Below are 22,570 nucleotides of genomic sequence, written 5' to 3' on the forward strand. Positions count from 1 at the left end.
TATGTGGCTAAGGTCTGAAAACTTAAATACTTTTTTATTTTAATTCTGTAAACTTCCTTATTCTTAATAAAAAAAAACATTTTTAGCATTTTTGTGATCAACAAGCATTTTATTGTACAGAACTGTATAGTTGCACACTTTAAAACCATTATGTTTCTATTCAAAGAAAAATTTTTTGACAAGATGCATTTGGCAGAATATATATTTTTAACACAGTTTCAACTTCTGTAAACTCCACTAGGTCTGCTGCTGGTTCTGCTTTTACTTCACCTTTTTATTTCCATATTAACACATCAGCTTAAATTACTTTGTTTTTTCTGCTTCTCTATTCCCTCAGCGGCCATTTTGGATGACCAGTCTTTGTGTGGCCGCGGTGAGCGCCTGGCGCTGGCTCTGGCCAGGGAAAATATTAACAATCAGATGGAGGGTTCCTCCCAGGCAAGGGTAGAGGTGGATGTCTACGAGCTACAGAAAGATTCCCAATATGAGACGACTGACACAAGTAAGCCTTTTGAATATTTTTAATATCCAGTTTTTGTATCTAAAATTGTTTGCAGACTGCCTTCATAATGTTTAGTTATGAGAGAAATTAGAGAAGGAGAAAATAGAAGAGAAATTAAAATCAACAGCACTGCCAATGTGTAATGTTTCTATCGATTTCCAAGTTAGTAATTTATTACTTTAGCAGTCAATTTATTAAACCTTTATAAGGCACTCAATGAAATACTTTGAAAATCAAAATTCTAATCCAATTGTGTTATTGTGTTATTAAGTGTTATTGGAATGTCAATTTCAATTAATAACAAAGAAACATCAACTTGACTGAATATATTAAGAAAAATAACAAAAGTGCTTCTATAAGAATTTCATCAAGAACACTCATGAAATGTGAAACAAACACATTTTTTGGTACTACTTAACCTTAGAAGCATTAATGTTGATACTGGCACTTAAACCTTTTAGTTTATAAACCTAAATATAATTGTTAACTAGGCTTATTAACTTTTTAACATTACTTTTCAAATTTTCACTTAGCTTTTTTCCTTTTTTTTTGACTTGTTAACTTCTTTTCCCAATTTAATTTACAGTAGGTAATATATCATTCAAGGGCTCGTCTGTCATGATCGGTTTGTCGGAATCTGACCCACATACAGTGTAACCAGTCAGAGAACCAGGGGAAAAGTGCAACAGGTTTATTTGTGGAAATGAAAACTGCCGTTGAGTCTGGAAATCAAAGAACTGGTGAACCGGAACTGGAAGTGAGAAGGGAAGATCACAGAGATCAGTTCAGAGACCGTGGGAATTTTGGATGTTGTTACATTTATGCAGGAGGGGGACTCACGTTTGAGGGGGCTCTTGTCAATCCTTGAATCCTGTGTGGGATTATCCAGAGAGTAGGGAACACATTGGAGAGTGGACAGGTAGACAAACGTAGGACCCGTAGGAGTAATGGAGCGGACTGTCACTCTGATTTCCGATGGGAACTTGAACGGATCATGTGGAGGTTTTCACCTGCTCAGTTTGAACTCAGATTTTTCTTTCCAGGGGGAGAAGGTCCAGGTATCCAGTTATACAGGAAGGCTTCCTGCCAAAAAACAAAGACAAAATGAACATAAGTCTCAGAGAAACAAAGCTCAGGTTAGACTCTGCTAATCTCAGATTGGCTAGAGTACCCAAAACTGGCAAACACTCTGGCGTCGAGGTATTGACAGCCCACTGCTCAAATACTCCTCCAGATAATTGTCCAATGAGCCGCAGGTGTGCAGGGAGGCCCAACAAAGACAGGGCACCTCTGGGTGGTGGAGAGATGGAAACACACAAACAGACCACACAAACTGGATTCCTAACATCACCTAATTGGTCAAATGCCAAAATAAGATGTACAGCCCTGTAGCAGTGTCTTTGCTGAATGGCTGGATATAAATCTTGTGCTTCTAAACTTCACTGAAGGACGGGGGGGGGCATTTGTAAAGGATATGCAAGTGCTCAAAAATGGTACCTTGCCCTATAAAGGGTTAAGTTAAGCAATAATTTACCCTACCTGACTACCACTCCTCAAACCTTTTTGAAGTTGCAGGTGTATTACAACCTGTGATATTTTTGAAAACACTAAACTACTATGACATAGTTTAGATAACAATCAAAAACAGAATTGGTTTTATTTACCAAGTTGGAAGAGGTGTGTGTGGTTGGATATGTATTCTTGATTTTTAGAACACCATTTACGTAGTAGTCTTTCAGAATTTTCTGAGGATTTTGAAAAAAAATCCTAAGAAAGGAAAAGCAAAATAAATAAAACTGCATCTTTGGTGTAAACGTGAAGAGCTTTATTAACCTTTAAAATAAAGCAAAAATGCAAAATGCCCACAGTTTCACAAATAAAAAAAATTAATAAATACAGTAAAAAAGACTGAATTCAAAAATTTGAAATAAATAAAATATGTAGCAGTCTTTTTTTTCCTTTCTGGATAGTGCTACAGTAGCACGTTGTCTTTTGGAAAAGTAGTGACGGCAACAAGTGCAACAGAATGGTCTCAACTATTTTCTACCTTTAAGTGTTCCTACAAGGCCATCTTCAAGTTCGTTCAACCTTCATGCTTTTTGGCACTAAATGTATTTGTCCACATTTCCTACAGAAAGTGGAGACCTTGTGGAGGTTTTGATGCCTCTGGCTGTAGAAAATAGCCTCTCATCAGGGACAGAGGTAGCTGGTATGGCAAAGTAGCATTTAACTAACTTGACAATATGAGGATATATGGACTCATTGGTTCCACCTTTAGTTCATCTGCTATATTTGGGCGAGTGTGTAGTAGTCATGTGTTGAACAGTAACTGCTATGTAGCTTTCACTAGCTCCATTCATCAGCTGGAAGTGCTACAGCAGTTTCCTTGAACAAGTAGTGCCTAACAGCAGATTTTCTTTTTCATTAAGGGATATCTTTTGGCTGAAACAAGCACGGCAAGGAATTTACGAGGGGTCAAGTCCTTTGAGGAACTGGATGTGTTCAACAACTGAAATCAACTTTAAAACTGCTGCTTTAAAAACTCCAATAGCAATTATAATTGATATAGCTTGATCTGAAAAGCTTGGAGGAGAGTGTGTGAATCCCACTGGAAGCCCTGGCCTTAATGATACTGTAGATGGTGGTTCAGAAAAACAACAACAATCCACTGGACTTTGTTTCCAAGTTTGAAGACGTTTTGTTCTTTGTATCCAGGAAGCTTTTTCAATTCAAAATATCGGAATTAGCGTTGAGTTTGAAGCTTTATTGAGTGGCCCCAAACAAAGCCTTGTTTTTGCTCAGAAAACATGCAAATTGAACCGGAAGAACATGTCCGCGCCTTAGGAATGGGGTGTTGTTGGGTTCTTTGTTAGCCTGTAATACCTGCTAATGTCATGCTTTAGGTTGACAGACTCTGAATGAGAGCAACCACAGAGGCAATGATCAGTTTAAGGGCTTTTATTGAAGGTTGAGGTCTGTACAGAGAGGAGTCCGGCTGGCAGGGTTTTCTGGGTTCTGCTGATAGAGGTTAGGTGACAGGTGAGCAACTGGTTGGTGCTGGTTTGAAAGATGAGGGGTGTTTGTAACTCACAGAGAGGGAAGCTTGGCATCAGTTTGGGGAGGATGGTGACCATTGGCCTGGTCGGATGGTGCAGGTCTGGTTGGTGTCATAGGGTGGACAGGCAGGTGAGCTCAGGCAGGAGGGCTTTAAGCAGTTCAGAGGCCCGTTGCCTCTTGGTTCCTGGAGGCTGACTGGAAATGCCTCTGGCAGGAGTCCAGAAAGAAGAGATTTCTGTGGAGTGGTTTCGGGCTTGGGATCCTGGGTTCTGAGAAGGAGCAAACGGAGAGCAGGGTTAGGATCTGGTAAAATTTTAGAAGCAAGTTTTGGTTAAAGATCAGTTAGTACCACACAGGAGCATTAACAAACTGACACCCTCCTCCTGGTTCCAGCTCCTTAAAGGGATAGTTCGGTATTTTTGACATGAATCTGTATGGCATCCCGATCACCAGCGGCATGCAATCACACTGACTTACCCCTGGCAGCGTCCTGTGAGCAGAGTTATCGTCCAGTTTTGGTCAAGCCGAAAGTAGTCCTGCAGGTTTTTAGGTACAGCGAAATAAAACGTTTCTCTTCCCAAAACATTATGTGTCCAAAGGAGTGATATTTTCGCATCCCAAAAACATTGTAGTGGAAAAAGTCACACGTCGTTATCAATTGGTCCTATTTTCTCTCTGTTCGTATCAGTGCGCGCCGTCATTCAGACAGCGAGCCCAACAACAGCCATGTCTCCTTCCGCCGCGGAAGGAGACATGGCTGTTGTTGGGCTCGCTGTCTGAATGACTTTTTCCACTACAATGTTTTTGGGATGCGAAAATATTACTCTTTTGGACACATAATGTTTTGGGAAGAGAAACGTTTTATTTCGCTGTACCTAAAAACCTGCAGGACTACTTTCGGCTTGACCAAAACTGGACGATAACTCTGCTCACAGGACGCTGCCAGGGGTAAGTCAGTGTGATTGCATGCCGCTGGTGATCGGGATGCCATACAGATTCATGTCAAAAATACCGAACTATCCCTTTAAGAAGGGTGGTAATCAACTAGATGAAGAGCACCTGCCCATCCAGCCCTGCTGAGGAGAGAGAAAGGAAAAAAAACAGCCTGCACCCAGGCCTAGGATCATGATAGATGAAGGTCTGTGCCTCTGAAAGGGGGGGTCGTTAAGGAGAATTGTTGGCCTGGCTGACATTGGCCAGGCGAGATGTTTTGGTCCCCTGTATGGGGGTGGGTTGCGTTGATAGTGGGAAGGAATCAACTCTATCGCTGCATTTTAAAATGCAGCAATTTGAAGATTTTGGTAAAAAAATGCCTGTCTGTATTTATGGTGCATTTGTTTACCTTGCAACTGTACGTTGAGATGATATTCATGCTGAATGAAATCTGTCAATCTTCCATTATTTGATAACAAATGGAAGTAGTCTATTGTGTGACAGGGAAATGTATGAAATGACCCATTTTTAGTGGCCTTAAAGTAAATACTAAAACTGCTATTATATAAAACTAATCTAAAACTTTTCCTGCTACATCTAGTTTTGGACAAATGTAACTTCTCCTTAGCTAAACCAGATAAAAAATTTTTTTTTTTTTTAGTATTTTTAAATTTTAATTTTGTGTCAATGTTATTAAACAATATCAGGTGTGGAGTAATTTTCCTTTCCGGTTTATTAGAGGGACACTATGGAACAAGTCGCAGGGACACAAGGACGCATGGCTCATGGCGATGTTTCACCGTTTCAAGGTGTAGAGCGTTGGTGTGAAGCGAGGTCATGGCGACCTCATAGCTTGCAGCATTCTGAATGAGCAGCTGCTGCTGATGTTTATTGATTATGAACTGCCAGCAGTATGAGAGGAGACTTCCCAGAGGACAGGCATTTAGGTTTTCTTCAGTAGCAGAGCACAAAGATATACCAGAGCAAAAATACATGACATCTGCAAGGAAAGCCAAACAAATAAACCAAAATCTAATAAAAAAAAGTGTTACCTAGTGAAATTGTGATATTTAAAAACAGAATATGTATATATATATATATATATATATATATATATATATATATATATATATATATATATATATATATATATATATATATATATATATATATATATGAAACCTTTGTAGAGTCAAACAAACATTACATTAAGTTCCTATGACACCATGTATTGCAAAGAACGAAACCCAATTATAAACTGACCAACAATACTGAACATTTGAGTAGTATATGAGGAGTTTTAAATTAGTCAAAATTTCACTGCATTTAATTTAAAAAACATATATTTTCCACTTTACTTTGAATGCCTAAAAGAGGAAAAAAAAAGACCGCTCCAAATGAACGGGTGTGATGAAGCTATTTATTTTCATTTGTAGATTTTCTGTAATGAACTTATTGTGACAATACTAGCAATGGGAATAGTACAATATAGCTTATAATCGTTTCAGTATTCAAGTCATATTTATTACAATGGTCATAATTATTACATTAAAAACAATTTAAACTGTAATATTTTAGTTTATGTTAATATTAACCTCTTTTTCTGTGTCCTCATCTCCATCAGTGTGTCAGATCCTGCCTAAGGGTGTGGTATCAGTGATTGGCCCTGCCTCTAGCCCCGCCTCAGGGTCAACCATCAGTCACATCTGCGGGGAAAAAGAGGTAAGCCACATAATTCATATCTAGCCTCAAGCCATCTGAATATGTCAGTGTATGAAACTCCAGAGTATCATGAACTTACAGCAGAGGCACATTAAATCCAAGCAGATGGTTTCTCATCGACAGTAAGTCATCCCCATTCTCACAGGGAATTGGTCGGATAACAGGATGTGCCAAAGACACACCCATGCCTTCCATCAACTTTCATCCATGGAATGTAAAGTTTTTAAATCAAAATCACTAGCAGCGCTCTACTTGTTGATCATTAACATAACTGTACTTCTAAGCTCAATTCAGAAAGGTATAAATGAGCTGATGTAAGTTTATAGTTCAATTTCTCAGTTTCAACCTGAACTACTTCTTACTCATTATTCAGGTTTCCTCTGATATAAAGGGGAAATAACTAGGTCATAACATAATTTGCAAATACGCTTTGATACTTTGCCTTAGTCTATTTTCTTTTTAATTTCTTCCTGTTGTCTTTACTCACATTAAGTGTATTTTATAACGGCAATATTCACAAGTTCCCCAGGCAAGGCACTTAACTCAAACTTTCCTATGAATCTATTAGTCTGTGGAAGTGTGCGTGTTTTTGAAGAATGTGGGCACAGTTAAAGTGCTCTAAGTGATCTACGAAAGCGCTTTATAAATTCAGACCATTTACAGAACAGCTGCTCTCGTTCATAAATGAGTTTTGTTGATTTCATCTATTGTAGAGAAAATGTTGAATGAAAAATGCTCCAGATCTAATTGAGCTAAATACCTTTAGTGGTCATCCTTAAACCCTCTTATCATCTTTAAGGCATTGCAGATTTAAATTGCCTTTTTTAAATGTTCTTTTTTTGGGGTTGTGTAGAGGACTTAAAACTAGAATCAAAATAGGACATAATTTTCATGATGTCCTATTTTTGCCACTTTGCTGACAATATCTTTGATCGTGTGAATAAAACACAACTCTGTCTGGTTACTTTACAGAAAGATGGTTTATAGGAATATAAAGCTGCTGCCTCCCTGTGTGTCTTTTCTCCAGCTTGCGTCTTCTCACTAAAAAATGATATAAATGTTTAAGAGTGATTCAGTCAAGGACCTATCTTAAATTTGAGTCAGAAGGCACAGGGAAAGCTAAAAATTGGGAGGCCCTGCGGGTTTAAAAGCTTTAACTCTTGACTCACAATAAATATATAGTTAAAATACCAAATTAAGCAGAATTACTAGTCAGTAATTATCGGAACTAATTGGTTTAATGCAAATTACTTAGAAATCTCCCAGGGGCATTGATCGTTTGCCCTCCTTGGTAAAAACAGAATTATAATCGATTTCAGATTGTTGTTTTAATTATCAAATGTATTACTGCATTATCAGAATATTATTAGTACAATTTTTCTTAGTCATAGTAGTAGTATTAAATTAGCAATCATATCAACAAAGGTCCCTTTTGAATATATTTTTAAAAACATGATCTTTAGCGCTTTGATTTGAAACAAAATTCATGAAATCACCTCAAATGATGTTAATAAGTTTCAACATTAACTGCAGGATAAGGATGTAAAAGGATTTTGATTAAAGGGATAAAATCATGAGCCACTGTTTTCCTGCTTCAGTGAATCCACACTGCATCAATCCCACTTTTAGCCTCTAACCATCCTCTCATCCTGAGTCATGCACCTGACATGTTTCATAATGTTGGATAATACTGGATATGGAAGTTTCTTCCATGTTTTTTGCGGATTAGAGCAAAGCCCAGTTGAGCTAATTACAGCTTAGCATTTGAATTGCTATGGGTGTTAGTGAAGGTTATACTGTAGCACAGACATTTGTCCTCTCACATGATTCATCATTTAGTACAGAAGTTAACCTTTTTTTCAATCTCTCACTATTTTTTCAGCTTTAATACATTTCTAATACATGCAGGTCACGGCAACCATCCGCTCGAGTTTTATCTGTATGAGCGTTGATTTATAATCTAAGTCAATGTAGAAACAGTCTTAGATTATGCCTTTATTTGGTCTTGGTTTCTACTTTTAAAATAAGCTGTAAATACAAAGCCCAAATGGAAAAAATAAATAAAAAGGCACAGTAAAGATGTATTGTTTAGGTAGGCCCACTACAATAATTACAGGCTTTGATGTTTAGATTTCATTACTGGCACTGAATAAAGACACTACTGTGAATGCTACTATTATGACTTTATTTTTCTCCTGCACTGAGGGTTGGTCTTTAGCCTGAAAAAAATTACTAATTTCTTTTCCTTCATCTTAATTCCATCTGGATTGGTCAGATCCCTCACGTGAAGATCGGGCCTGAGGAAACCCCAAAGCTACCGTACCTGCGCTTCGCCTCGGTGACACTGTATCCGAGTAACGAGGACCTCAGCCTGGCCATCGGATCCATCCTGCGCTCCTTTGGCTACCCAACAGCCAGCCTCATTTGTGCTAAAGCAGAGTGTAAGTCCTTAATAAAGCGTTGCATTTCATATTAATTTATATTGCGTTTCACTCTAATTCACTTTCAGACCAAAAAGCGGCTGAGGCTTTTCTTTTAACACTATAAGCTGAATATGAGTTTCTGGATTTTTTTTTGTTACCTTCTCTACTTTTCTTTCAGTATGTTTTTTTTCCACTCTGCTGGATTTAGATTCTTATGCTGAGCAGGTACATTGCATCTACCGAGGCATTTGGTTTTCAAAGCAGCAGGTATTTCAAACTCTGCAGAGTTCAGTGATGTGGCCTGACAATAAGTTTATTGTGAGCTTAGGGTTCGTCAAAACCAGTCCTAACTGCTGATGCCATGAATCTGGGAGACCTTTGAAGATTTCCAGGCCTGGCCTGATGGACAGAATACAGCCAGAATATTTTTCAAATACTTAAAGTTTCAAGCCAGGGCTGCTCTGAGATTTGTTTGTTATAGCACTCTTTAAAATGATAGATCCACTTCATAAGCTTTCAATCCAATGCTATATTATAACTCAGAGCATTCGACAAAAATAGTAGTATTTGTTTACTATCATAGTGCTACTCCTTATTGCCGTTGACCATACATATAATACGAAAGCAACCTCTCTCTTTCCTTCATTTAATAGAATACAGAGCTTCATATTTGGTGAGATATTGAACCTCTGCTGGGAAAGTATTCTGAACCTATAAACACCTTCATATTCATGGTAATTTATGTGACTGACAAGCATATCATACAGGGCATGCTTTACGAAGGAATGCTTTACATGGATTTCAAAATGTGAGAAAAGCGGCTTACATTTTTTACACTTTTTTATATTCCTATTTCTAATTTTGCCTTAATCTACAGTGAGTTATACCCGGTTTCCCCTGAAATTGTGCTCCTAATGGTATTTATTAAACCATCTTTAAAAAATTGTAATAAAAAAAAACTTTGTTTTGATCATCCTTTGGTAAGACAACAAATGTTCACAGACATGAAGTAAGAAAAAAAAAATCTAAATTGTTTTGGGAGCTCTCACTTGTCTAATTTGAGAGTCTAATGATGATGGTTGCCATATGCTATAATGAGAGGGAGCTTCCTAATGTTTTGATGATTGAATACCAGCTTAGGAAGGCAGCTGTTTTAATTCTTCAGAATAATTTAAAGACATAAAAACATACTGAAAGCAATGGTCCAAACATTTTTTTTTTTAACCAAATAAATAACTACAGCTTTAAAAGTCACAATCTACCACATCGGTAAACAACTGTTCTATCAGACATTTTAAAACTAGTAGACAGAAACACAGAAAAGAAAAAATGCTTTTTGATGTGTCCTTATTTTATCCATTAAAATAATGGATATATAGTTTTTTTATCAATCACAACTATGCTTTAAGCTCAGAATAGAATTGTTTCTACTCTTTAAACACTAAACATTTCTACTCTTTAAACACTAAACATTTTAAGTTAGCTTAAAAAATATAACAGATATTTAATTTTTCTTGGCCTTATGCTTTGGTATTAGCCCAAACAAAACCTGTTTAAAAATGTGACTTGGTTTGGCCATTTTAACACACTGTTAATATACAAAGCATGTTCTTTACATCTTTTTATATCTTTGAAATTTTGCCAAAAAACACAACAAACCCGACTTAATGACAATATGAACAACTGTTTAGGCAAAAAGTAGTTATCTTGCAATCCAAAAATAAAGTCTTATTTTGGCTTCAATCTGTCTATTGACTGGCCCTTGGACAATGCATGCATGTCCAAGGTGCCTAACTATTAGTGCATTGCTGTTTGCATGAGTGTCGCCCTAACAGAACTATTGGTGAATGTGGCTATGATGTAAAGAACCTTGAGTGGCCATTATAACTTAAAAAATGTGCAACAGTTTATATATCTATTGACATTTGCATTGGCTTGAATTGTAACAAAAAAGTATTTTTTTGTTGTTTTTTATTTGTCATCCTTTCAATGATATTGGCATTAAGTGACTATATTTGCCAGATTCTGGCAAGTTTAATTAAAAGGCACAATTTACAAACACATCTCATCCATTGCTTATAAGAGTGATAGTCATTTCCTCCTGTCGTATAGATATGGTATATAGATATTTATACCACATTTGTTTTCATACCAAAGCCTCCATCTATTTTGGGACATGTAAACAAACTATGCAATAATTCACACTTGCCAGGGAAAACTCTGTAATGGGTTAAAAAACAATAAAATTGACTAGTTACCCAATCAGTAATCTATATTAGTCCTTCACGGGTCTGATTTTTCAAAACTGTATCCGACCACACCCGTAGAGTTCTAGACCCGACCCGTTACCTGCAAGTATCCTAATTTAAACCCCGGCCAGGACCGCACAGACCTGTAAATAATAAATTGTGACCTGACCCCTGATCCCAAAGTGCCCACACAGCCGTTTATAATAACAGAGGCATAAAGAACATTGCCTCACACTAACATCCAGTCCGCACTGCGCTTACAGCTGAACAACTGTAAATTTGTCTAAGTAAGAATGTTTGCCTTGTTGCTTAAAAGAAGTACTGTTATTTGAATTGTCTTGAATTAATTTATTTTTTAATCTGTAGAGTTAATAAATAGAAAATTTAAATAAGTTTAATTCATGCTGTAACTTTATGATACCCTACTTTGTTCATTCATACCTGTTCCCGCATCCGTGAAATAATATTGTTTTATTGTTTTTTTTTTTTTTTTACCTGTAGATGTACAGTTACCCAACTCGTTGCAGGACTCTGATCTAAAAACTCTTTAGAGTTAATTATTAGACTTAGACTTGTCTAGACTTACTTAGTCCTGATTATGGTCACGTGGCTCTGATAAATAAAATCTATGAGCAGAAGGTTAACAGTAGCTATCTTTGGTGTAATAAAGGGGTTTGAATCTATTTCATAATGTGCATTTATTAAAGGTCAACATATAAATGAAGTCATACATCATTGGTTATATAGTATTATACTGGGGGTATAAATTAGGATTCTAAAAGGGTGAGCGATATGCTTACTACCTGATGTCTATAATCTTTTTTTCTCTCCCAATTTTGCTGTAAAGTTTAAAAATTGGCTCAACCTATTGTTCAAAAATAAGACCAATGGCACTGATATGCAAATTCTATAACATGGTAAATGTCACAGATAAAAAAAAAAAAACATCTCAGATATTAGGATATATCCGAGCTAGTAATTATTATGTCGCTTTTTTATGCTTTTCTCAGCATTATGTTGGCTTTTAAAATTCAAGAGGCTTATAATATTTCCTAAGTAATTAAAAGTTTTGCTGAAAATGACAATAGCACTTCTTGGTAAATAAAGAATAGCTTTTCCTTTAATCTTTTAAAGAATGGCAAGTTTTCAAAAAACTCATTTATTATCAAATTTAAACATAAGAAAAGAGAGGTACTGTTTCAGACTGAGAGCTAACTGAAGTTTTTAATGTGGGACCATGAAAAGGCAAAGGGAAGGTGACATATTTTTCATTGCTCCTTAAAATCACTGCATGAAATGTGTGTGAGAATTCTGTCATCCTGTATTCTTTGGGGGACATTAATCTTTGAAAAAAAAAAAAGATTTTAATTATTATCAACAAATTACAGTGATTACCAAAACATGTTAGATATATTTTTCATAAACATATTCCATCTCATATTGTTTAAATGTAAAGGTGTCTAATAAGTGAGTCCATTTACATCTGTTTGGACACATGGGGGAAAAAATGCATTCTCTGAGGAAAGAAATTAATGGGCTCTCTACATAATCACCTTTATCCCAGTCTGTTTATTGCGTCTTTTAGGGAATTGAAGCAGCAACAGTTATTTGTCACTCTAATGACTCTGAGTCCCATCAATTTCAGATGATTTTTTTCTACTTCCTTTTAAAATCAGAGTAATAATTTAATGAAAAAAGAAGCTTTTTAGATGTTGTTTATGTATTTCCTGTTTCCTATACCTATACAATTGATACTGTACCTCTGGTTAATTTATTGATTCAACTTGTTGCTGTTTTCTCACCTGAGTTACTTTTCCAGAAGAAGCATTTGGATTTCTGTCAGGTTTAAAAGTAGATCTATTTGCAATATTCGCATTTTATGCTTGTGGAATTTTGTTAGAACTGTGTCTTTTTTCTGTTTAGGCCTGCTCAGATTAGAGGAACTTGTTCGACAGTTCCTTATCTCCAGAGAGACGCTTTCAGTGCGAATGCTGGATGACAGTCTGGACCCCACGCCCTTGCTGAAGGAGATTCGTGATGACAAAGTGGCTACCATCATTATTGATGCTAATGCCTCTATTTCTTACCATATCCTCAGGAAGGTGAGGATGCTAATTACATATAATGTTCAACTCAAGCTAAAATGACAAAAAAAAATGCATTAAAAATTTTAAACTCTATAAGTATGCTGACTGCATTTTCTCAGTATAAGTTTATGTAAAACTCTTCATGAATGTACTAGAAATCACCTGTCATTTACAAAGCTTCAGACCAGACTTTGCTAAAATTCATTAAGACATAAATATAAAAAAAAGAGCTGTTCCAATTAGTTTGGGAAATAAAAACAAGTTACATTTTTGTTTAAAGGAAACTGGTTATGACAATTAATGGATGCAATTTTCCTTAAATTGCTTTAAGAAATAAGTTGTGACTGTCACGATTTTGCTCTTTCTGGACTTTTTGGCTCTGTTTAAGTTTCTTTTTGAGTTTTCATTTTCATTTTGTTTATGTCATTCTGTGTTTTCCTGGTAATGGTTTCTTTCCCATTTTGTGTTACTGTAGGTTTTTTTTCTACTTATATTTAAGCAGTGTTGTGTTTTTTGTGTTGCTCTCTGTTTCCCCCTGTGCCAGTCTTCTTTCCCCCTGCTCCCTTCTAGTTACTTCTATCCACACCTGCTCCATATCAGCTGATTAGCACAGCCTTTGTTCTGTCTCCCATATAAACACCTCCTGTGGAGTTCCCCAGGGCTGGTTTCTCTTCATTGCTTTGATCCGCATGTGTTTTTCTTCCTGGCATCTCCTGGCTTTGATTAGTTGTTTATTGTTTCCTGAATTTGTGCTTCTGTTGAACTCATCTCTGCATTTGGGTGGTCAAATAACTTCCACCAAACCTGACAGTGACTGACAGGGGCTACATTAAATTTATTCATGTTTAACCTCTGGGGCCTGTTCCAATAAGGAAGTTCAACCAACTCTGAGTTACAACTTGAACTCTGAGTTGACTTATCCTGAGATTGGAAACTCTGAGTTTTGGGTTTTTAGAACAGCTGAAATGAGTTTGTTCAATCAACTCTAAATTGACTGACTCTGAGTTAAGCGCGTGCACCACAACTATAAAAAGCCATTATCAATGGAGCACAGATATTACGAGTCACCATGGCAACAGCGTCAGACAAAAAAAGGTCTGCATATTTCTCACCAGCAGAACTGGATGTGCTTATGCAAGCATATGCAGAATTTGAACATGTATTTAAAAAAAAAAAACAACAACACGGCTGCAGCGGCGAAGGAGAGAGAGTTAGCTTGGGTGAAAATAGCTGCTCGAGTCAATGCGTAAGTTTACATTTTAATTACGGTACTTTTATACAGTGTTGGGTGTAATGAATTAAGTTACTTAAGTCATATAAATACTGTAATTAAATTAAAGACTATAAAACAATAGTGGATTTAATATCAAATTTTAAAAGGTATATTTTGATTTGAACTTTCTCCCTCTAGTTACACACTTTGGTCAATTTAAGATTAATTCATGCAGTTGAATATTGTTTATTTGAAAGCATTAGAAGTGCAGTTTCTTGTCTCTCCTTGTATTGTTCAAGTGGTTGAGGTTGATTTGGGATTTAGAAAGTAATTAATAAGTAAGTAAAACAAATTAGTAATTAGACCAATACTTTCTAGAGACAGTAATTAATACATTAATCTAATTAGACTTGTTGAAGATAAAATTTGTAGTTAGTAATTAAGAACTATTTTAGAGTAACTTACCCAACTGTTATAATATCAGAGGTGAAACTGGAAGAACAGTATTTTATTAAACCTAATTTAGTTTTCATGGATAGGTGCAATCCTGCAGGCATCAAAAGAACATGGCAGCAGCTGAAAATGAAATATAAAAACATACTTCAAGCAGGTAAGCCTTGAGCACATCATGGGAGTAGAGTAGCTACCTGGCTTTACAAACAGGATCATCCATAAAAGGACATGCCATTTCATTCCCTTTGATGCGCTCTACGTGACTGAAATGTGTGCAATGAATACTGTATGTCCCCAAAGAATCAATGAGGTGTTTAAACACCACTTCCTCTTTAAAAAAGGGGAGGAGACCAAAATAAACTCCGGATTTTCTGAAGAAAACCTGCTCCCGACCAGGTTAGGTTCACAGAGTAAATTGCCATGGTAACTGACTCTGAGTATAAGTTACCTCTCTTTCAGAAACGGGCTTGACTTACTCTGCTTTCTCAGGTTTAACTTACCTCCCTTTTCTGAAACAGAAAACCCAGAGTTTCCCTCGTTTCAGGGTTAACAAACTCAGAGTTTTCACTTAACCTCCTTTCTGAAACAGGCCCCTGGTTGTTCAATTCTGAAAATATTTTTTTTTTTGTTTCTTTAACACAGACCAATACTGTGTAGAATATTCAAGAAGTAGAGGTCATCTATCTTAACCATAAATGTCACTATGATGGTAAAAAGACACCGAAGGCCTGGTCTTTAAAAGGTTTGCTCGTATTAAACAATGAGGGTGGAGGTCATGCAAATATAAATATTTACCACATGAGAAGCAATTTCTACAATCTACAATTCACTTGCTTCAGTACCTCTAAAAAGAAAACTGACAAAATATCTGTGGTCATTGTGGCCAAAAAAAGGCATTTGGTACAATGCATGAGGATGAAGAACAATCATGTGCATGTAATCATATTTGGACTGTCAGAAACAACAATTGTAGGATAAAATTATTAAAGAAATGCAGGCTGGAACAAATTATTACAGCAGGATGGTGTGTTTTTTTTTATTCCATTCAAATTATGACTTAAATTGAAAGTTGTGGCTCTACAAAGAGACAGCAGTGATTGTCTTTTCTTTTTTTTTCTCCCTAGATTCAACAAAACTTGATGTTTTTTACGTTTGCACTTATTTGTTTGCCCCAATTCCGCACCTTTTACTTGGTACTGTATCTTTGAAGATCAATTCTTAATACTGTTATGGAAAACCATATTTGTTAATTAAAATCACTAAGTCATCACTAGCTAAGCAACACACTATACTGCAGTTTTCGATGTAGCAGCTGACAAGTAGAGCTGCACCATTTATTAGTTGACAGAAGAATAGATATTTGATTTTAAGATCAGCAAAAAGTCTGATTGAAACACTAGGCTAAAAAAAGTCTCAAGCAATATTTGCAAAAAAAGGTTTCAAAGATTTCTTTTAGAGGAATAGAGTCTTGAGAGGGACATAAAAAAAATAAATTGCCAGAGACTAAGAGAGTTGTTTGAACTTAAAAATATAAAATATATTCTACATCTTTGGACCTCTTTTACGGTGCCTCCGTCTAAAAAGAGAACACTTGTAAGTAAAGGTAAAACAAATATATGCATTAATTGCTCCCGGCTGTAGACCGTAATTCTACGGTAGATATCAGGCGAAGAGTGGATGTTAAAAAGTTATGTTGATGCCATCATATTAAGCTAAAAATTACACACTGAGCTCATTTAGCTTCCTTCTATTAGTATTTCTCCTATTTACAACATATTTTCCTGTTGGTGCAGATTTTAAAAAGATTAGGAGACAATTTGGTAGTCTCATTAAAGAAGGGATGAATGACACTCCCTGTTGAAAAACATGCAACATTCATGGTTTTGAACTGTGGTTTTGCTCTGTCTAAATCTCTGTTATTCTTCTGTCTGCTTTTATCTTTGTGCCTTGCAGGCTAACGAGCTGGGGATGATGTCGGCCTTCTACAAGTATATTCTCACCACCATGGTAGGCGCCTTATGTTTTCGTGAGTTATTAATCATAAATATTTCAGGAGAAGTGTCCAATTAGTTATCTATTTTATGTAAAATATTTACAACTCTGACCATGTATCATTAATATTTATTTTATTTTATAACATATGGTTCCTTCGCCTTTGTAAATGCCTTTATCATATTTTGTTATTGATATGTCAATTCTCACAATTAGCATTTCAATCAGAAAAACTCACACAAAGAGAAAAGACAATTAAGAGGAATTTATCGATACAATTACTTTGGATAGATATGCACGAACAGGAGCAAAGAATAGGGCTGTTCCCCCCACGCTTGAAACATGGTGGCGTGGAGATGGATGAAGTTGGTCAGTCTGTAGACTACTGGTTAGTGAGATGGTATGCTGAGCTTCATGGGGACATCCAGTGGATTGCGTGGGCTGATACTAGAGCTTCATTCAGGGATCTGGAAGATGGAAGTCCAGTTGGATAACACAGGCTGAGAGAACCTGTCCATGATGAGCAAGCATGGAGCGAAAGTGGAGAGGAAAAACTCCACTTTTTGGGGGCTGTTTCCCCCAAAAACATTGCTGAGATTGTGGCCAATACGACAGCATGCTCAGAAGGCAGAGACTGAATTGAATGCTAAGAAAAGTAGAACAGCAGGAGTAGTAACAAAGGAGATGAGCCGCGAAGGCTTACCAAAAGGGTCCAGGGCCAGTTGCCGTGAATGCCTACAAAAAGAGGGCCAGGGCCAGTTGCCACGAAGGCCTACCAAAAGGGGGCCAGTTTCCGCGAAGGTCTACCAAAGGTTTGTGAAGGGATGGTGAGATGAGGTGAATGATGATGGGATAATTGCTGGGATAAATGAGGCATGAAATACCTGCCGCGATGCTGCATAAACGCCCACAATGATAGGCGCCATAAGGCGCCCGGCGCGAAGATGGAAGGCAGCATAAAATGTGAGCCGCGGAGCTGGCGCTATAAAACGTCCACAATAATAGACGCCATGACGCGCCCGTCGCAAAGAAGGAAGCTGGCATAAAATGCCGGCCGTGATGCTGGTGCCATAAACACCCACAATGATAGGCACCTAAGGCACCTGCCGCGAAGATGGAAGGTGCCATAAGGCACCCGCGGTGAAGATGGAAGGCGCAATGAGGCGCCCGCCACGATGATCGAAGGCGTCATGAGGTGCCCGCCGTGATGATGGAGGGCACCATAATTTCATGTAATGCTGAATGAGGGCACATGAGTGCCTGAAGTGATTGAGAAAGACTGCCAGAAACTTCCGCCGCGACAGATATAACGCACTTTGATGCTCCTACAGATGAATGGAGGGTGCCAAGAGCGTTTGTAGCGATGGATGGAGGGTGCCAAGCGCCTATAGTGATGTAAAAAAGGGGTGGCATAAGCTAGTAGCGATGGGAAATGGTGCACCATGAAGCGGCATGCAATGAAAGTGCCATAGCACCTGCAGCGATAGAAAATGGGTGGGAACCATAAGCGCTGGGGTGCCATAGAATGAGGGGTGCCATAGCACCTGCAGTGATGGGAAAAGGCCGCTGTGAGCCCGCTGCGATGATGGAGGGCACCATGAGCACCTGCAGTGATGGCAAAGGGGAGCGTAGGCGCCCGCCACTAAGAATGAAGGGCACCCTGAGCACCTGCAGCAGTAGGAAAAGGGCACCATAACCACCTGCCGCAGTGATAGAGGGCATCATAACACCTGCAGCGATGGGAAAGGAATGCCATAAAGCACTTGTTTCGATGGATGAAAGGTGCCTAGGGAGCCTACGGGTTCACTAAATGACAGTGAAACATGGTAAACTGCCAAAAGAAAATCCGCAACAACTCCACAAGCCTTGAAAATGACCATGATTCAGTTTAAAAGTGATAAAAATTGAGAGTCTGTTAGGGGATAAAAACATCTCAACCTTAATGCTCTGACGGAGAAGATAAGCCGATAGACTCTGTAAAGAAAAGGCTGCAGTTTAATTTATCATTTAGAGTGACAAACATCCACTAGGAAACTCACCCCATATATGCGGTGAAGTGAAAACTTGATTGAATGTACGTGATAAGCCATACCTTTTTTTAAATTTATTAAATAACATTACAAACTGACGTAAATATTTACCCAACTGACGATTTCAGTAGATCACGTTTAGCCTGGTGAAATTAAATTAGTTACCGGATTTATTGAGTCCAATAAAGGAATTCAGGTTCCAGTAACTCAAGATTTATTCATCTAATATATGGATAATGCGGGATTAACTTGTTGCTGATTGACTGGGCAGGACAGTTTTTTATGCGTTAGACCAAAGCGTTTTTCAGATATATTTTAAATATTAGATCCAAATGACTTAATTAAAGTCAGTGGCAATAGAAAACAACATCTTTCCACAAAACTTCGGATTCTAAATTCAGGCTTCCTTAAAATTGAAATTTATGAGAAACGTGAGTTGAAATCGAAACACACTGAAAGAAACGCAGGAACGACGTGATTTATCATCAAGCAGCGCACAATCTGCTGATTAAATCACCATGACATAATTGACAGAGAAAACTGTATAAAAAAAAAACAGCCAGGGACCTTGAAAGGCAAAGATCAGAGACTGATGTTAATTAACGATGAGAAGCTGTGAGCTGGTGAACCATTTGCGTGTGATATTTCTTGATAGAGAAAAGAGCTGAAGGTATGAATGAAGAAACACTAGAGCCTTGGAGCGATACATCTCACCTGAAGAGAATCAGATTTAGCGAGCTGAACGCAGAGCGAGCCAGCTGACTGCTGATGGATGAAACACAGAAATGTTTGGAGACAGGTGAACAGGGCGTGGCGGAGCCGCCAATCTCTGCAGCATTGAGTGGATCAACAGGTGTGTCAGAGGATAGGATCCGAGCAGCAAATGGTGCGGACGATCCGAAGCTCACTTCGAGTTGAAACTGTGTCATCTGAATGAAGTCACACAGTGCATACGCCGTCTGCACACAGAGAGGACAAGTGTGGATCAGAGGCCTTTTAAGATGAACTTTGGATGCTGATTGGCTTTTGTGGAGGTGTGGTTCAAAGCTGATTGGCTGAATCGCAGGTGGATGTAGGAGAGCATGTTAAAGAACATCATGGATATATTTAGAAACACAGGGGAATTCAGTTCTTCTTTTTACATCATGATTCCAACCCCACTACTTTACCAGAGTTTAAGACCTAAAGTTGCCAAACAGAGGCTGAGATGATTATCTGCTGTAATTTTACATTTCATTATTGCCTATTTTTTATCTTTTATTTCTTAACTTAACTTCTTAATTATGTCCAAATTAAGACAAAAAAAAGGAGAAATGACCAATGGCAAAGTAGAAACACACAAAACTCGTTTTGATGGTGGTTAGGTAACATATTTAGTTTTGACTAGTGAAATTAACTGCATTTGGTTTGGGTCCTACATGCTCAAGGCTAAACCCATGAGTAAGATTGAAATGTCTCTATTAGTCACAAAAGTCTTTACTAACATTAGAAGAATGGAGGTTTGATGAATAGTCTTTGAGCGACGTGTCATTATGGCTTTTGGTACTAAGCGCTAGATCCCAGATTTATTCATATATAGATCAGAAATAATTCCCACAGTTTAAGAATAATTATCCTAAACCTTTTTCCTTGCTTGTCACAGTTTCTCTGTGTAGAAAGTAAGCCCACATCAACCTATTTTAAATTATGTATATTAGACAACCCTCTATTTCATGGTGCTGATACTTATAATTAAAACTATTAATGCTATGACTCTTGATAATAACAAATTTTTTTCAGTATTGCGTTTGTTTCAAGTTAATTATATCAATTATCAGAAACAACTTATAATTGTGTTTAAAATTAAGCATTTTTATATCATGTTTTTATATTTTATTAATTCATTCCTGTTACCTATATTAACTATATTTTTATACCACTGTCTGCTCTTCTGGATTTAGTTGTTTTTTAAGGTTTTTGTGTCACTTTCTTTGTGGGGACCTTAACATTTTTTTAACCTCTGTAAAGGACCTTTTTACATGTCTGTTACAAAAGTAGTCTACACATTTTTTGCATCACCTTTGGTGGATTAGTCTTTTTTAAGTGTCTTCTTTCCTCCAAAAATTAATTTTCTTCCTCATTTCTTCTTTTTTCTTTTCATGGATGTCATTCGATTTGATCAGATGTTTTACTTTTACATTCTTAATTTGGAAAATCTGGCTATTGAGTCCAAACAGCAGATTTTTAAAAATATTGTTGGGAATTTTTTTGGGTGTGTTCTCATGTGAGCAAACCTTTCACACCTCAAGGATATTTTTTGTGTTACATTCTTAACCATAGCTTTCCTGTTCTCGATCAACCCTAACCTCCCCCTCCTTATCTCTCTCTTCTCATCAGAGATGCATGCTGCTTCTTTCACTGTTTGTCATCATTATAATTCCCCTGTTTGGTGTCGTGCCCTTGTACAAAGAACCTGCGTGGTTAATAACGTGCCTCGATCTCCGCCTTGACTCTAAACACAGTATGTCATGAGACTTTAGCAGGGTTGTTCTGGCAGCACTAACAAACCAAGGGCAAATTTGTCATTCCCTCCATCCCACCACTGCCTTCTCTTTCTCACATTTTCATTCGCCTGCAGCGGTGTCAGTGACCTACCTTTAACTTTGCACTGAACATGCTCTGCAGACTGTAAAAATACTAGCAAAGAAAAGCACAATTTTAATATTCCCTCTAATGTTGTTAGAGCATACGAAAAACAGAGAGGAGTCAGTCATTAGACTCTGGGGAATTTTCACTGACTGGATAATTCTCTTCAACGCTCTAACGTCTTGGAGCCATTATTGTTGCTTAATCTCTATTTTATTGCGATCCACATACTGATTCATTTTAAATGGCTAACACTTAACAGACTCATTACAGTCAACAATTATGGTTTTAAAATGCTCTTTTTATTATGGGGTGCATGGTGATGCACTTGTCCAAACCATGCCAACTGTTAAGTTAAGGGTAGACCATAGAGAAATATAATCAAACTTTCCTTTGAATATTATTGCGGCACAATTATGCCTGAAAATGTTTCCTATTTCAAGAGATGATCTCTATGTAAATAGGATGGAAACAGTTTGGAGCTTTAACCACTAATTAAATGGGTAAAAGCTGAAATTCTTAAGCTGCACTGACCAATACTGCAGCGGCTTACTACATAAATGCAAGAATAATCAAATGGCAGGAAGCTCAAATTCAAACCCAGAAATATGAAAATCAAGGTGAAATAATCAGGAGGTTGTCACTATTAGTTTAACCGAATCAAAATCCTATGGCGTTATGAAGGTAATACCTCTTTAAAAATAAAAAAATATATCAAGTATACAACATTTTAAAGAAGTTTAATTTTGAAATTATTATTTATTAGCCTTGACTAGCCTTAAAACCAGCCTCTTCCTAAATGAACATCTACTGTGAAGCATGCTGCAGTCATTGCATCACTGGTGTCCTTCTGGAATGCTGTCGCAGTGCTTTCTCCCTAGACAGGGTTGGCCTGGTCCCTGCAACCTGGCCAGCCAACTGCTTATTGTCAGTACTGGCAGGCCGACAGTCTGACAGCCGGCCTGGCTGCTGCTGAAATTGATTTGGCATCCGGCTAGAGCAGAGGCAACAATGACAGCAAAAGTTTCTCAGCCGGCAGAGACACTGGCAACGACAACAGATAAGAAAAAGACCGCTATTTTGATGAATGAATTTCCTAACCATAATAAATTAGTAATGAGCAAATCGACAAAGAGGCCTTTAAAATTAGCATATTTACATAAATAATCAAATCCTTAATATTACTTTTATAGCAGTTGTGAAAAAAAAAAACCCCTCTTTGGCTCCTCTGTACATCTTTCACGGCCTTCTTGTTTTTGTTAATTAGCAATTTTAAGCCAAAAG

The 22,570-nt window shown here is 37.3% G+C and overlaps 1 protein-coding gene across 2 annotated transcripts in view; it reads left to right on the forward strand.

Annotated features, from left to right (window-relative positions):
- LOC119793838 (glutamate receptor ionotropic, kainate 5-like) overlaps positions 1-22,570 on the forward strand; it is a 307,049-nt gene that overhangs the window by 191,672 nt on the left and 92,807 nt on the right. For both annotated transcript variants that reach the window (XM_038301110.1, XM_038301109.1), the window contains 5 exons: positions 338-502; positions 6,117-6,214; positions 8,490-8,655; positions 12,810-12,988; positions 16,593-16,646. In XM_038301110.1, coding sequence (XP_038157038.1) covers positions 338-502; positions 6,117-6,214; positions 8,490-8,655; positions 12,810-12,988; positions 16,593-16,646 — 662 coding nt within the window. The remainder of the gene's footprint in view (positions 1-337; positions 503-6,116; positions 6,215-8,489; positions 8,656-12,809; positions 12,989-16,592; positions 16,647-22,570) is intronic.

The sequence above is a fragment of the Cyprinodon tularosa genome, unplaced genomic scaffold (genome assembly GCF_016077235.1).
Source record: "Cyprinodon tularosa strain WSP-4 unplaced genomic scaffold, ASM1607723v1 ctg460, whole genome shotgun sequence".
Taxonomy (NCBI): Eukaryota; Metazoa; Chordata; class Actinopteri; order Cyprinodontiformes; family Cyprinodontidae; genus Cyprinodon; species Cyprinodon tularosa.